The 11,921-nt window shown below is 51.0% G+C and overlaps 1 protein-coding gene and 1 long non-coding RNA gene across 9 annotated transcripts in view; one reads left to right on the forward strand and one right to left on the reverse strand.

Annotated features, from left to right (window-relative positions):
* LOC144339792 (uncharacterized) overlaps positions 1 to 11,921 on the forward strand; it is an 18,463-nt gene continuing 6,542 nt past the window's right edge. The window contains exon 1 of one of the 2 annotated variants that reach the window (XR_013415168.1): positions 1 to 84. This is a non-coding gene — a long non-coding RNA (uncharacterized LOC144339792). Of the gene's footprint in view, positions 106 to 11,921 lie in introns of both variants that reach the window. The other variant, XR_013415167.1, reaches the window with a different exon arrangement.
* The window catches only part of MDH2 (malate dehydrogenase 2), a 20,496-nt gene continuing 18,814 nt past the window's right edge, over positions 10,240 to 11,921 (reverse strand). For all 7 annotated transcript variants that reach the window (XM_015133289.3, XM_077996553.1, XM_015133288.3 and 4 more), the window contains one exon: positions 10,240 to 11,460. In XM_015133289.3, coding sequence (XP_014988775.1) covers positions 11,329 to 11,460 — 132 coding nt within the window. In that variant the 3' untranslated portion in view covers positions 10,240 to 11,328. The remainder of the gene's footprint in view (positions 11,461 to 11,921) is intronic.

Genomic DNA, 11,921 nt, shown 5'->3' on the forward strand with positions numbered 1-11,921 from the left:
GGGCTTGAGGTGGATCTGGTGGCTTAGGGAGGAGGGGGCTCCACACAGTGATGGGAGGCTCCAGTCAGAGGGACAGGATGGCGAGTGCGTAGCTTCTCCTTAGAGGTACAAGGCCAGCCTGGGGCTTCCAGGAAGGTGGGGAGGGGGCCGAGAACTGGAAAGGGATTGCCCTGGCTTTCTGCCAGAGCTGTCCCTGCTGGGCCTGGGAGAGACACAAAGCACACGCGGGGGTTTTTGGGACAAAGAGGCCAGCGGAGGGGGGGAGTGGGTGGAGGGGTGGTGAAATGGCTCTAAAGTGGGCAGAAGGTTTGGCATGGTGGCTCGTACTTGAAATCCCAACACTTTGGGAGGCCAAGGCAGGAGGACCACTTGAGACCAGGAGTTTAAGACCAGCCTGGGGAACACAGCAAGACCCTATCTTGACAAAAAAATAAAATATGTTGCTGGGTATGGTGGCACATGCCTGCAATCCCAGCTACTTGGGAGGCTGAGGTGGGAGGACTGCTTGAGCCCAGGAGGTCGTGGCTGCAGTGAGCTATGACTGCACCCCTGCACTCTAGCCTGGGAGGCAGAGCAAGACCCTATTTCAAAAAAAAAAAAATCAAATATAACGATAGTGGGCAGCCCAGGTGCAGTGGGTCACGCCTGTAATCCCAGCACTTTGGGAGGCCAAGGAGGGCAGATCACGAGGTCAAGGGTTTGAAACCAGCCTGACCAACATGTTGAAACCCTGTCTCTACTAAAAATAAAAAATTAGCTGGGCGAGGTGGTGGGCGCCTGTAATCCCAGCCACTTGGGAGGCTGAGGCAGGAGAATTGTTAGAACCTGGGAGGTGGAGGTTGCAGTGAGCCGAGATCGCGCCACAGCACTCCAGCCTGGGCGACAGAGAGAGAGTCTGTCTCAAAATAAATAAATAAAGTAAATACCAAGGTGTCTGTGGGCTGTGTTCCTTCTGGAGGCTGTCTCAGAGAGCTCTTTTCCTTCCCTTTTCCAGCTCCTAGAGGCTGGCTGCATCCCTCAGCTCATGGTTCCCTCCTATATCTTCAGGGCTAGCGGTGCAACATCCTCAAATCTCTCTCTCTGTCTCTCTCTCTGTCTCTCTCTCTCTCTCTCTCTCTCTCTCTCCCTGACACACTCTCTCTCTTTCTCTGTCTCTCTCTCTCTGTCTCTCTCTCTCTGTCTCTCTCTCTCTCTCTGGCCTGCATCTGGGGTCACATCTCCTTCTCTGACTCTGACCCTCCTGCCCCTTCATAGGAGAACCTTTATGATTACATCAGACACACTGGGATTTGTAGAACCTTCCCACCTCAAACTCCTTAAATGACCACACACGGCGGCTTGTGCCTGTGATCCCAACACTTTGGGATGCCGAAGCAGGAGGATTGCTTGAGCCTAGGAGTTCGAGACCAGCCTGAGTAACACAGTGAGACCCTGTCTCTACAAGACATTTTTTAAAAAATTAGCCAGGTGTGGTGGTGTGTGCCTGTAGTCCCAGCTACTCGGGAGGCTGAGGTGAGAGGACCACTTGTGGCCAGGAGTTCGAGGCTGCAGTGAGCTTTGATTGTACCGCTGCACTCCAGCCTGGTCAACAGATTGAGACCCTGTCTCTAGAAAACAAAGAAACAAACGAAACCAGGGTAATCATAAGGGATTGCTTCATCAAATGCCAAGACCCACACATAAGCCTGGGAGCCGTGTTAGAGCGCGGGGTTGACTTGATGACGTGCTTTTTATTTTTAAATTTTTTTTTTTTTTTTTTTTGAGACGGAGTCTCGCTCTGTCGCCCAGGCTGGAGTGCAGTGGCCAGATCTCAGCTCACTGCAAGCTCCGCCTCCTGGCTTTATGCCATTCTCTTGCCTTAGCCTCCTGAGTAGCTGGGACTACAGATGCCCGCCACCTCGCCCGGCTAGTTTTTTGTATTTTTTTTAGTAGAGACGGGATTTCACTGTGTTAGCCAGGATGGTCTCGATCTCCTGACCTCGTGAGCCACCTGTCTCGGCCTCCCAAAGTGCTGGGATTACAGGCTTGAGCCACCATGCCCGGTCTTTATTTTTAAATTTTTAAAAAATATTTATTTATTTATTTATTTATTTATTTATTTATTTATTTATTATTATTTGAGACAGTCTTGCTCTGTCGCCCAGGCTGGAGTGCAGTGGCATGATCTTGGCTCACTGCAACCTCCACCTCCTGGGTTCAAGTGATTCTCCTGCCTCAGCCTCCCGAGTAGCTGGGATTACAGGCATGCGCCACCACGCCCCACTAATTTTTGTATTTTTAGTAGAAACAGGGTTTTGCCATGTTGGCCAGGCTGACCTCAAGTGATTCACCCTCCTTGGCCTCCCACAGTGCTGGGATTACAGGTGTGAGCCACCGCGCCTGGTCCCTCTTCTCTTCTTATAAAGACACCAGTCACATTGGATTGGGGCCCATGCCACTCCAGCATGACCTCATCTTAACAAATGACATCTGCAAAGACCCTGCTTCCAAATAAGGCCATAGTCTGAGGAATTGGGGGTTAGGACTTCAACATATGACTTTTTAGGGACAAAATTCAACCCATGCCACTAAATATATAGAGTAAACAGTTAAGAGCACACAATACACTTTCCAAAGGCAATTCCCATCTCCATTCTAGAAGTTTGTTGTTCAAGACCTTTTTCTATTCGTTGATTCATTTATTTATTTGAGACAGGATCTTGCTCAGTTGCCCAGGCCGGAGTGCAGTGGCTCGATCATAGCTCCCTGAAGCCCCAACTCCTTGGCTCAAGTGATCCTCCCATCTTAGCCTCCTAAACAGCTGGGACTACAGGCACACACCACCACACCTGGCAAAATTTTTTTATTTTTTGTGGAGACGAGGTCTCACTATGTTGACTAGGCTGGTTTCGAACTCCTAGACTCAAGCAATCTTCCTGCCTTGGTCTCCCAAAGTACTGGGATTACAGGCATGAGCCACCGTGCCCAGCCTCTATGCATTTACATTCAATTGCAAATACATTTTACTCCCATAAATGGAATCCTATAATACACACCTGTTGAATAGGCTAGGAAGAGGCTTTGGAGGCAGATCAGCACTTTGTTTATTAGCTTTGGCCTTGGGGAGAGAATAGGGAATAGTGAACCCACTGGGAAACCACTCCAAAACCTGGCATTAGGACCCTCCCCTTGGGCCAAACCTTGGTTGGGGAGGGGGCAGCTCTGTGGGTGTGTGCTGGGGGTCAGCACCTTATTCTCTGGCCCCTCGATCTCCAGCTCCTCTGCAGGAAGGATGCTAGTCTACTGTGTTTTGCTTTTGTATTTGTTTTTGGTTTTGTTTTCTGAGACAGAGTCTCGCTCTGTCGCCTAGGCTAGAGTGCAAAGGCGCAATCTCGGCTCACTGCAACCTCCATCTCCCGGGTTCAAGCGATTCTCCTGCTTCAGCCTCCTGAGTAGCTGGGACTACAGGTGCGTGCCACCACGCCCGGCTAATTTTTTTGTATTTTTAGTAGAGGCAGGGTTTCACCGTGTTAGCCAGGATGGTCTCGATCTCCTGACCTTGCGATCTGCCCGCCTCGGCCTCCCAAAGTGCTGGGATTACAGGCATGAGCCACCGCACCTAGCCTACAGTGGCATTAAAATATTTACTTATTAGGCCCTTCAAGGTGGCTTGAAGGATCACCTGAGATCAGGAGTTCGAGGCCAACCTGGCCAACATGGTGAAACCCTATCTCTACTAAAAATACAAAAAATAGCTGGCAGTGGTGACGCATCCCCGTAACCCCAGTCGCTCCAGAGGCCAAGGCAGGAGAATCGCTTGAACCCGGGAGGCAGTGGTTGCAGTGAGCCGAGATCGCACCACTGCACTCCAGCCTGCGTGACACAGCAAGATCCCGTCTCAAATAAATAAATGAATCAACTAATAGAAGAAGGTCTTGAAGGACGAATTTCTAGAATGGAGATGGGAATTGCCTTTGGAAAGTGTATTGCGTGCAAGGTGCTCTCAACTTTTTACTCCATATATTTAGTAGGAGGGGTTGAATTTTGTTCCTAAAAATTCATGTACTGAAGTCCTAAGCCCCAGTTTCTCAGAATATAGCCTTATTTGGAAAGAAGGCCTTTGCAGATGTCATTTATTGAGATGACTTTTCCATGGATGGGGTGGGGTGGGGGAGGCGCCCAGGGGGCCCCAGGGGAGGGGCCACAGACTGGCACCACCACTGTTGATGAGTCAGTTGAGACGTTTCCTCATCTCACAACTATATCTGCTGTGCTGCCACACACCAGCCCCAGATCAGCCCACCTGGTCCTACCTCTCAGTGTCTTGTTCTGCCTGCCCCAGGGTGACCCCCTTAGACTTTGTGAGGAAAGTTAAGCAACTAGAAGAAAATGAAGAGGAGGAAAATAACTCATTTCTGTCTGGCCAGCTCTGGCTGATGCAGGAAGTTTGCCACAAGTTGTGAGTCCGTGGGGGCCAGGGCGCAGGCAGTGGAGGGATGTGGGCGGCCTCAGCGAGGGAGGAAATTGAGGAATTCCATCTCAAGCCCTAGGAGATTAGGAAGTGGGATCCACAGAGGCAAGCACCAGGAGACCCAGGCCCAGTTCCCTGCAGGCTAGAGCCTGCCAGCGCCTGGATGGGGATTTTGATTTTTATTTTTGAAAGAGTTTTGCTCTGTCGCCAGGTCCAGTGCAGTGTCATGATCTTGGCTCACTGCAACCTCCACCTCTCAGGTTCAAGCGATTCTCCTGCCTCAGCCTCCTGAGTAGCTGGGACTACGGGCACGCACCACCATGCCTGGCTTATTTTTTGTACTTTTAGTAGAGACAGGGTTTCACTCTGTTGGCCAGGATGGTCTTGATCTCCGGACCTCGTGATCTGCCCACCTTGGCCTCCCAAAGTGCTGGGATTATAGGCGTAGGCCACCGTGCCCGGCCTCTGGATGGAGATTACTGCATCCATAGTGACTGCAGGGCAGGCTCCAGCTCTTGCTCCTTGGCCCCAGCAGCTTCCTCTCACCCTGAGTTTGGAGTAATTAATCCCTATTCCCTGGGCATCTCAGGCAGGAATGTCCTGTCCCTGCTGTCCCCACAGGGCAGTGGAGCCAGGAGGGGGTCAAGGTTAACTCGTTAATGGAACTTTCCCTGCCAATTCATCTTGTGGGACACTGCCTTGCTCCTCTCTCGTTTTAAAATCTAAGACAGGATCTGGCTTTTTGGCCAGGCTGGAGTGCAGTGGTGTGATCATAACTCATTGCAGCTTCCATCTCCTGGGCTCAGGCAATCCTCCTGCCTCAGCCTCCCAAGTAGCTGGGTATATGGGTGACAAGCACCACCATCCCCGGCTAATTTTTAAATTTTTTGTAGAGACATGGGAGGTGGGGGGGGAGGGGGGCGGTCTCACTGTGTTGCCCAGGCTGGTCTTGAACTGGTCTAAAGGGATCTTCCCACCTCGGCCTCCCAAATCGCTGGGATTACAGGCGTGACCCACCGTGCTTGGCCTCTGCCTTGCTTCTCTTGGGCAAGATTGACAGTGTCTGTACTTCCTGCACTGATACTGTGTCTCCGGTTTCCACCGCCCTCCTGGATCCACTCCCACCTCCCTTCTCGCTGTCTGAAGGCGGCTGTCCCTCCTGCCTAGAGGAGCGGAGACCAGACAGAGCCGGGAGCTGGATTTGGCTCTGGAATGCTAATAGGCACTCCGCCGACCGTGACCTCGCGGGGCTGGAGCAGGGCTGGTGCAGCCTCAGCCTCTGGCTCCCTCTGCAGGCAGCAGGCGGGAACTGCAGGGGAGCTGTGGCCTGCGGGAGACCAGGTCCTCCTCGTGGAGGTCAGGGTTGTTCTAGGTTAAGCTGTTCATCCTGTCCGCGATCGCAGACGAGACTCGAGACTTGCTTTCCTTATAATTACCCAGCGTGGCTGCGCGGCCCCAGGACTTAACAGCAGCTTCTTTGCGGGATGGACTCTTCTGCTGTCTAATTACCTTCGCCCTGGGCGCCCCCTGCTCCCACACTCTGTTCTTTAAAGACTGATTCTCCACCTGATGGGTGGCTTGTGCCTGTAATCCCAGCACTTTGGGAGACCGATGTGGGAGGAATCCAGGAGTTGGAGACCAGCCTGAGGAACATAGAGAGACCCCGACTCTACAAAAACAAAACAAAACAAAACAAAACAAAAAAAAAACCAATTACAAAAACTAGCCAGATGTGGTGGCATATGCCCGTAGTCCCAGCTACTCAGGAGGCTGAGGCAGGAGGATCGCTTGGGCCTGGAAGGTGGAGGCTGCAGTGAGCTATGATTGTACCACCGCACTCTGGCCTGGGAAACAGAGGGAGACCTGGTCTCAAAAACAAAACAAAGGCCGGGCGCGGTGGCTCACGCCTGTAATCCCAGCACTTTGGGAGGCCGAGGTGGGCGGATCGCCTGCAGGAGTTCAAGACCAGCCTGGCCAGTATGGTGAAACCTCGTCTCTCCTAAAAACACAAAAATTAGCCGGGCATGGTGGTGGGTGCTGGTAATCCCAGCTACTCGGGTGGCTAAGGCAGGAGAATTGCTCAAATCCGGGAGGAGGAGTGTAGAAAGTAAAATGTTTCCTCTTCGAAATTTCTCTTCTTGTTAAAGAATAAATCATAAGTGTTAGAAATAATTTCTTTTAGACTAGCTTCCTTCAAACCTCCTTGCTTTGTGCTAATAACTCTTTGTTAAGCCCTATCCTATGTAGCTGTTAGATATAAGAGAATAAGTACATTCTATGTCCTTGTACTTTAACCAACATATTTGTGCTACATATGCTCACAGGCACGTAGTACATTCTATGTTCTTGTACTTTAACCAAGATATCTGTGCTGGCTGTGCTTCCTTATTTGAAAATGTTATTACTTTGGAAATGTTATTACTTTTCTTTTCTTTCTCTTTCTCTCTCTCTCTCTTTCCTTCTTTCTTTCAACAGAGTCTTGCTGTTGCCCAGGCTAGAGTGCAGTGGCACAATCTCAGCTCACTGCAACCTCTGTCTCCCAGGTTCAAGTGATTCTCCTGCCTCAGCCTCCCGAGTAGCTGGGACTACAGGTGCGTGCCATCATTCCTGGCTTTTATTTTGTGGTTTTTTTTTTTTAGTAGAGATGGGGTTTCACCGTGTTAGCCAGGATGGTCTTGATCTCCTGACCTCGTGATCAGCCCACCTCAGCCTCCCAACGTGCTGGGATTACAGACATGAGCCTCTGCGCCCGCCAGGAAATGTTATTACTTTTCTAAGTCTTTTCATAAGCAACTTCCTCTTTTCTTTTGTTCTCCATTACTTTGACCTATTTAGAAAAGTTTTAAGTTAGCCATTCAGGTTCAGTTTAATTGTAAGGTCTAGCTCCAGCCAATGGAGACAAGACACAGTAGCAAGGAAAAGCTGCGTAAAGGATAAAAATTGCTTCCCTCCTTTATTCAGGTGTGCTCTCGCCATTGTTCCATCCGCAAGGAGCACCCTTTCTGCAGAAAGTAAAATTACCTTACTGAGAAAACTTCTTTGTCTAAATGCTGATTTTTCCTTGTGGTACTGGGGAACAAGCATTCTGTTTCTGAATAAACATTTTACTTATAACATGGAGGTTGTAGTGGGCCGAGGTCACACCACTGTGCTCCAGCCTGGGTGACAGAGTGAGACTCCATTTCAACAAAACAAAACCAAAAACAAAGACTGGTTCTTGGCTTCCCGTGGCAAAGGCCTTGGCCACCTCATTTTGGTCATTAACACCATACATGCAGCCACTAGTCTTTTGTTCCTCACCGAGGGGGACAGGAGTTCTGTGTGAGGAGGTGGCCCGAAGGATGGGAGGATGGATAATTGTAGCTTGGAGACAGAGGCGTGGTGGGTTTAATCCACACTGACAACTGCCTGATGGACTTCTGGGTGGCAGAAATGGGGCTGGGAGATGCTGTTTTTCCTCCATGTCACTGTCATCTCCCCTCCTACTCACCACCACCCCATCTCTGGTCTCCAGAGTCCGAGTGGTCCCTGCCTTCACATTGCTCCTACTTCATGTGCACCTGCAGCTCAGACATTTCTGGGAATCTGACTAGAAAATGCAGAATCTGGACTGGGTGCCATGGCTCACGCCTGTAATCCCAGCACTTTGGGAGGCCGAGGCGGGAAGATCACTTGAGGTCAGGAGTTCGAGACCAGCTTGGCCGACATGGAGAAACTCCGTCTCTACTAAAAATACAAAAATTAGCTGGGTGTGGTGGTGGCGCGCATGTAGTCCCAGCTACTCGGGAGGCTGAGGCAGGAGAATTGCTTGAACCTGGGACACAGAGGTTGCAGTGAGTCGAGATTGTACCACTGCACTCCAGCCTGGGCGACAGAGCAAGACTCCGTCTCAAAAAAAAAAAAAAAAAAAAAAAAATTAAAATTAAAAAGCAGAAGCTAGGTCCAGCAGCAGGCTCCAGGGTCAATGAGACTCCCCCACCAACCAGCCCTTGGTGGAGTGTGAGCAGCCTTGGCCGCTGTGTCACCATCCTGCTCAGCTCCTGGGACGCTCTGTTCCTGCCATCCACAAGCTTTTCGGCCTGTCTGCTCCGGCAGCTGCCTAAGACGCCCATCCCACCCTCCCTGCTGGTTGAAATCCTGCCCAGCCTACAGAGCCAGAGCATATGCCATCTCCTCCTCCTCCTCTTCCCTCCTCCTAGAGATCTTGATAGGGGCAGTCCTCTTTGACGCTCTGCCAAGACATGAAGTAACTCTCCCTCCTCTGGAGTCCCACAGTACTTCCTCTGCATTTTTCTTGGGGATTCTCAGTACCTGACTCATCTATAAGCCCTGGAAGGCAGGGGTAGGCCTACAGGGTGAATAGCCCAGGGACAGCTGGTATCTCCAGGCCCCTTCATCATCATCTGAAAGAATTTAGGATATTCTAGGTTCCAGGTCCTCCCTTTAGGATGCTAGAGCTGAACTTCTGAGATGGAGCCAGAAATGGGCCTCTTCCTTTTTTTTTTTTTTTTTTTTTTTTGAGACGGGTCTCGCTGTGTCTCCCAGGCTGGAGTGCAGTGGCGCAATCACAGCTCACAGCAACCTCGAGCTCCTGGGCTCAAGCAGTCCTCCCACCCCAGTGGGAGTATCCTGAGCACTCTCTGGGGGGTTCTTAAGGGGTAGCCCTTGGTTTATATGGAGAGGTAGTGACCACCCTCAACCAAGACACAACCTGACCTAGTTTGAGTCCCAGGTCCTGTCAGGGTTGTTGCAAGGATCCCATAAAATGGTAAATGCACCCCAAATACAGCCAGCATAGTGCTCTGCACACAGAACCACCAGGAGGAAAGAGCGCTAAAGTACCACGCTCAGAGTCCTGCTCTCTACAGCAGTGAAAACCGAAACCACCGAGTTATCCACCCTCAAGGTTATCCAGCTGTGAAAAGAATGGCAGGCACAGTGGCTCATGCCTGTAATCCCAGCACTTTGGGAGGCTGAGGCGGGAGGATTGATCAAGGCCGGGAGGACCGGCCTGGGAAACAGCAAGTCCCCCCATTCCCCTGTCCCCAATCTCTACAAAAAATGATAAAATTAGCTGGGTGTGGTGGCAGGCGCCCATAGTCCCAGCTACTGGGGAGGCTGAGGTGGGATTATCGCTTGAGCCCAGGGGTTGGAGGCTGCGGTGAGCCATGATCACATGACTGCACTCCAGCCTGGGCGACAGAGACCCTGTCTCTACAGAAAAATTTAGAAAAGTGACAAGGGCAAATACACAGTGAAAGGATGTAGGGGGGGCAGCTCCTCTCCAAAAATGGCCACCAAAGGGTCAGGTCTCCCGCAGCCACACCCTTGTGTGGTTCCTGCGCACGTCGGTGGGGGGCCTTATGACTTGCTCTAACCTAGAGAATGCAGTGCAAGCAAAGCTGGGCCAGTTCTCAGACCAAGCCTTAGAGCCTGGCAGCTTCTGCTTTTGCCTATGGGAACCGAGTCATCAAGGAACCTGTGGACCTCGCTATAGAGGCCCCATGAAGAAGGAGAGGCCCAAGACCTCGGGGAACAGGCCAGCTGTCCAGGCATCTCCCAAACCCCAGCCTCGCGTGCTCCAATCCAGCCAAGCCTCCAGGCTGCAGTGGGAGCTGTGGGCACAGAACCACCCAGTTGAGCACTGACAACCCCCAGGGTCAGGAGATATGAACAGAAATAGCCTAAAAGCCACCAGACTGGAGAGGGCTGGGATTGTTCAGTAGCAGATAACCTGAAGAGCAGGCTTCCTTCTCTCAACCTATGAAATATGCAAGAGAAGACAAATATTACCAGTGGTTCCTTTCCGCTTTATTTTTTAGCTGCTTTTTGGGTTTTACACAATGAATATGTATTACTTGTAGAAGAAAACAATGTGATCCTTTATGATAAAATCCATTTCAGCTTTAGCTTTTTTGAAAAAAAAAAGCTGTTGTGGGCAGATGAACATCCAAGTACTGGGCACACCTCTGGCCCTCCCTCTTCCACTGAAGGCCATTGCCTGTTGCTAGAAAGTTCCTTCCCAGGTATGCAGCTTTCAGTTTCCACTTCAGAGGCCGCAGCGTCTGGGGAATGGACTGCCCCCAACACTAAAGGGAGTCAAATCTCTTTAATTCCCCACTCCTCAGTAAGACGAAGTCCCTTCTTTAGGCCACTGATGGAAAACCTGGAACCCCCTTTTGATGGTGGCACGGCGTCCTCAGCCTTGACACAGCAGCTGGGGTTTGGGGTGTCCACGCGCACCCCCACCCTGGTGTCCCCACAGCTCTGGCCATCAGCTGTCTCTGCCACTGAACATCAGGGTTCGGTCAGAAGATGAAATCCGAAGGGGGACAGAGGTCAGCAGAGGAAGCTCAAAGAGAAAGGTGCTGTTTGCTTAGCCAGAAAACGGCTGCCCGGCGTTCACCGCTGAACTATGACCCTGTGGAGGTGAACCACCCCCGAGAGGAATCAGGCCCGGGCGATGCAAGGGTGCCAACAGGAGGGACGGAGGAGCACGTACAGGTAACCTGTGAATACTGTGTCCAATTCCACAAATTAACATTTTAGACTTTCTTGAAGCTACTGATGAAAGCGTCACGCTTCAGTCTAAGTTAAACATCATCTAGTTCTGATTAGTAATGAAGAGGTGGCAGACACGCTATAGTCAGCTCTCACAGGGAAGAAAGCACAGCACTGACAGAAGGGACCTTGAAAAATAAAATCAAGGACGGCTTTTATTGATGTGCCCATCGAGCCACCCACAATTTGGAAGGCATGATGATGTTAATACAGTAATCATCACCAAAGCAAATTAAAATACAAAGGTTATCTGCAACAGCTTTGCAGTGACATGATGCCTTTATAAATTAAGGAAACTGGCTGCCCGTCACGGCGGCTCACTTCAGGGTCTTCACGAAATCTTCCCCCTTCTTGATGGAGGCCTTCAGCTCGGGAATGGCATCCGAGATCATCTTCTCCTCAAAAGAGGAGATTTGGCCAATGCCCAGGTTCTTCTCGATGCCCTTTTTCTGAGGGACAGAGGGAGATGGGAACATGTTAAAATGAAGTTTCCAGGAAAGTGCTTGTTACAGAAACTCCGACCTGTCGCTTCATCAGCCCCGCCGAGGAGTCTGTCTACACCTGTGGGTTCTGGGTGCCTTGCTGGGGGCACCCTGCTGACAGGGTGGATGGGACTGAGCTGCGGTCGGGAGTGTGAGGCTCAGAGTCAGAGGGTGCCAGGCAGGGGTCCCAGCACTGTCATTGCCTGGAAAAGTACCCTGGACAATGACTGACCTTCCAAATGTGTTTCCTTAGCTATAGAACAAGCACCATCTACCTCGGTGCACACGAGGACAGTGCGACAAGCACCCGGACGCCAGGCACTCAATCATCAGGAACACTTCACCGTATTCTCCCCAACAGAGCCTGTTTCTGGGTTTTTCTCTCTCCCCGCAAGGTTGGTAAAGGACTGAAAACATTGTCACAGTCA

This window comes from Macaca mulatta, chromosome 3 (assembly GCF_049350105.2).
Source record: "Macaca mulatta isolate MMU2019108-1 chromosome 3, T2T-MMU8v2.0, whole genome shotgun sequence".
Lineage (NCBI taxonomy): Eukaryota > Metazoa > Chordata > Mammalia > Primates > Cercopithecidae > Macaca > Macaca mulatta.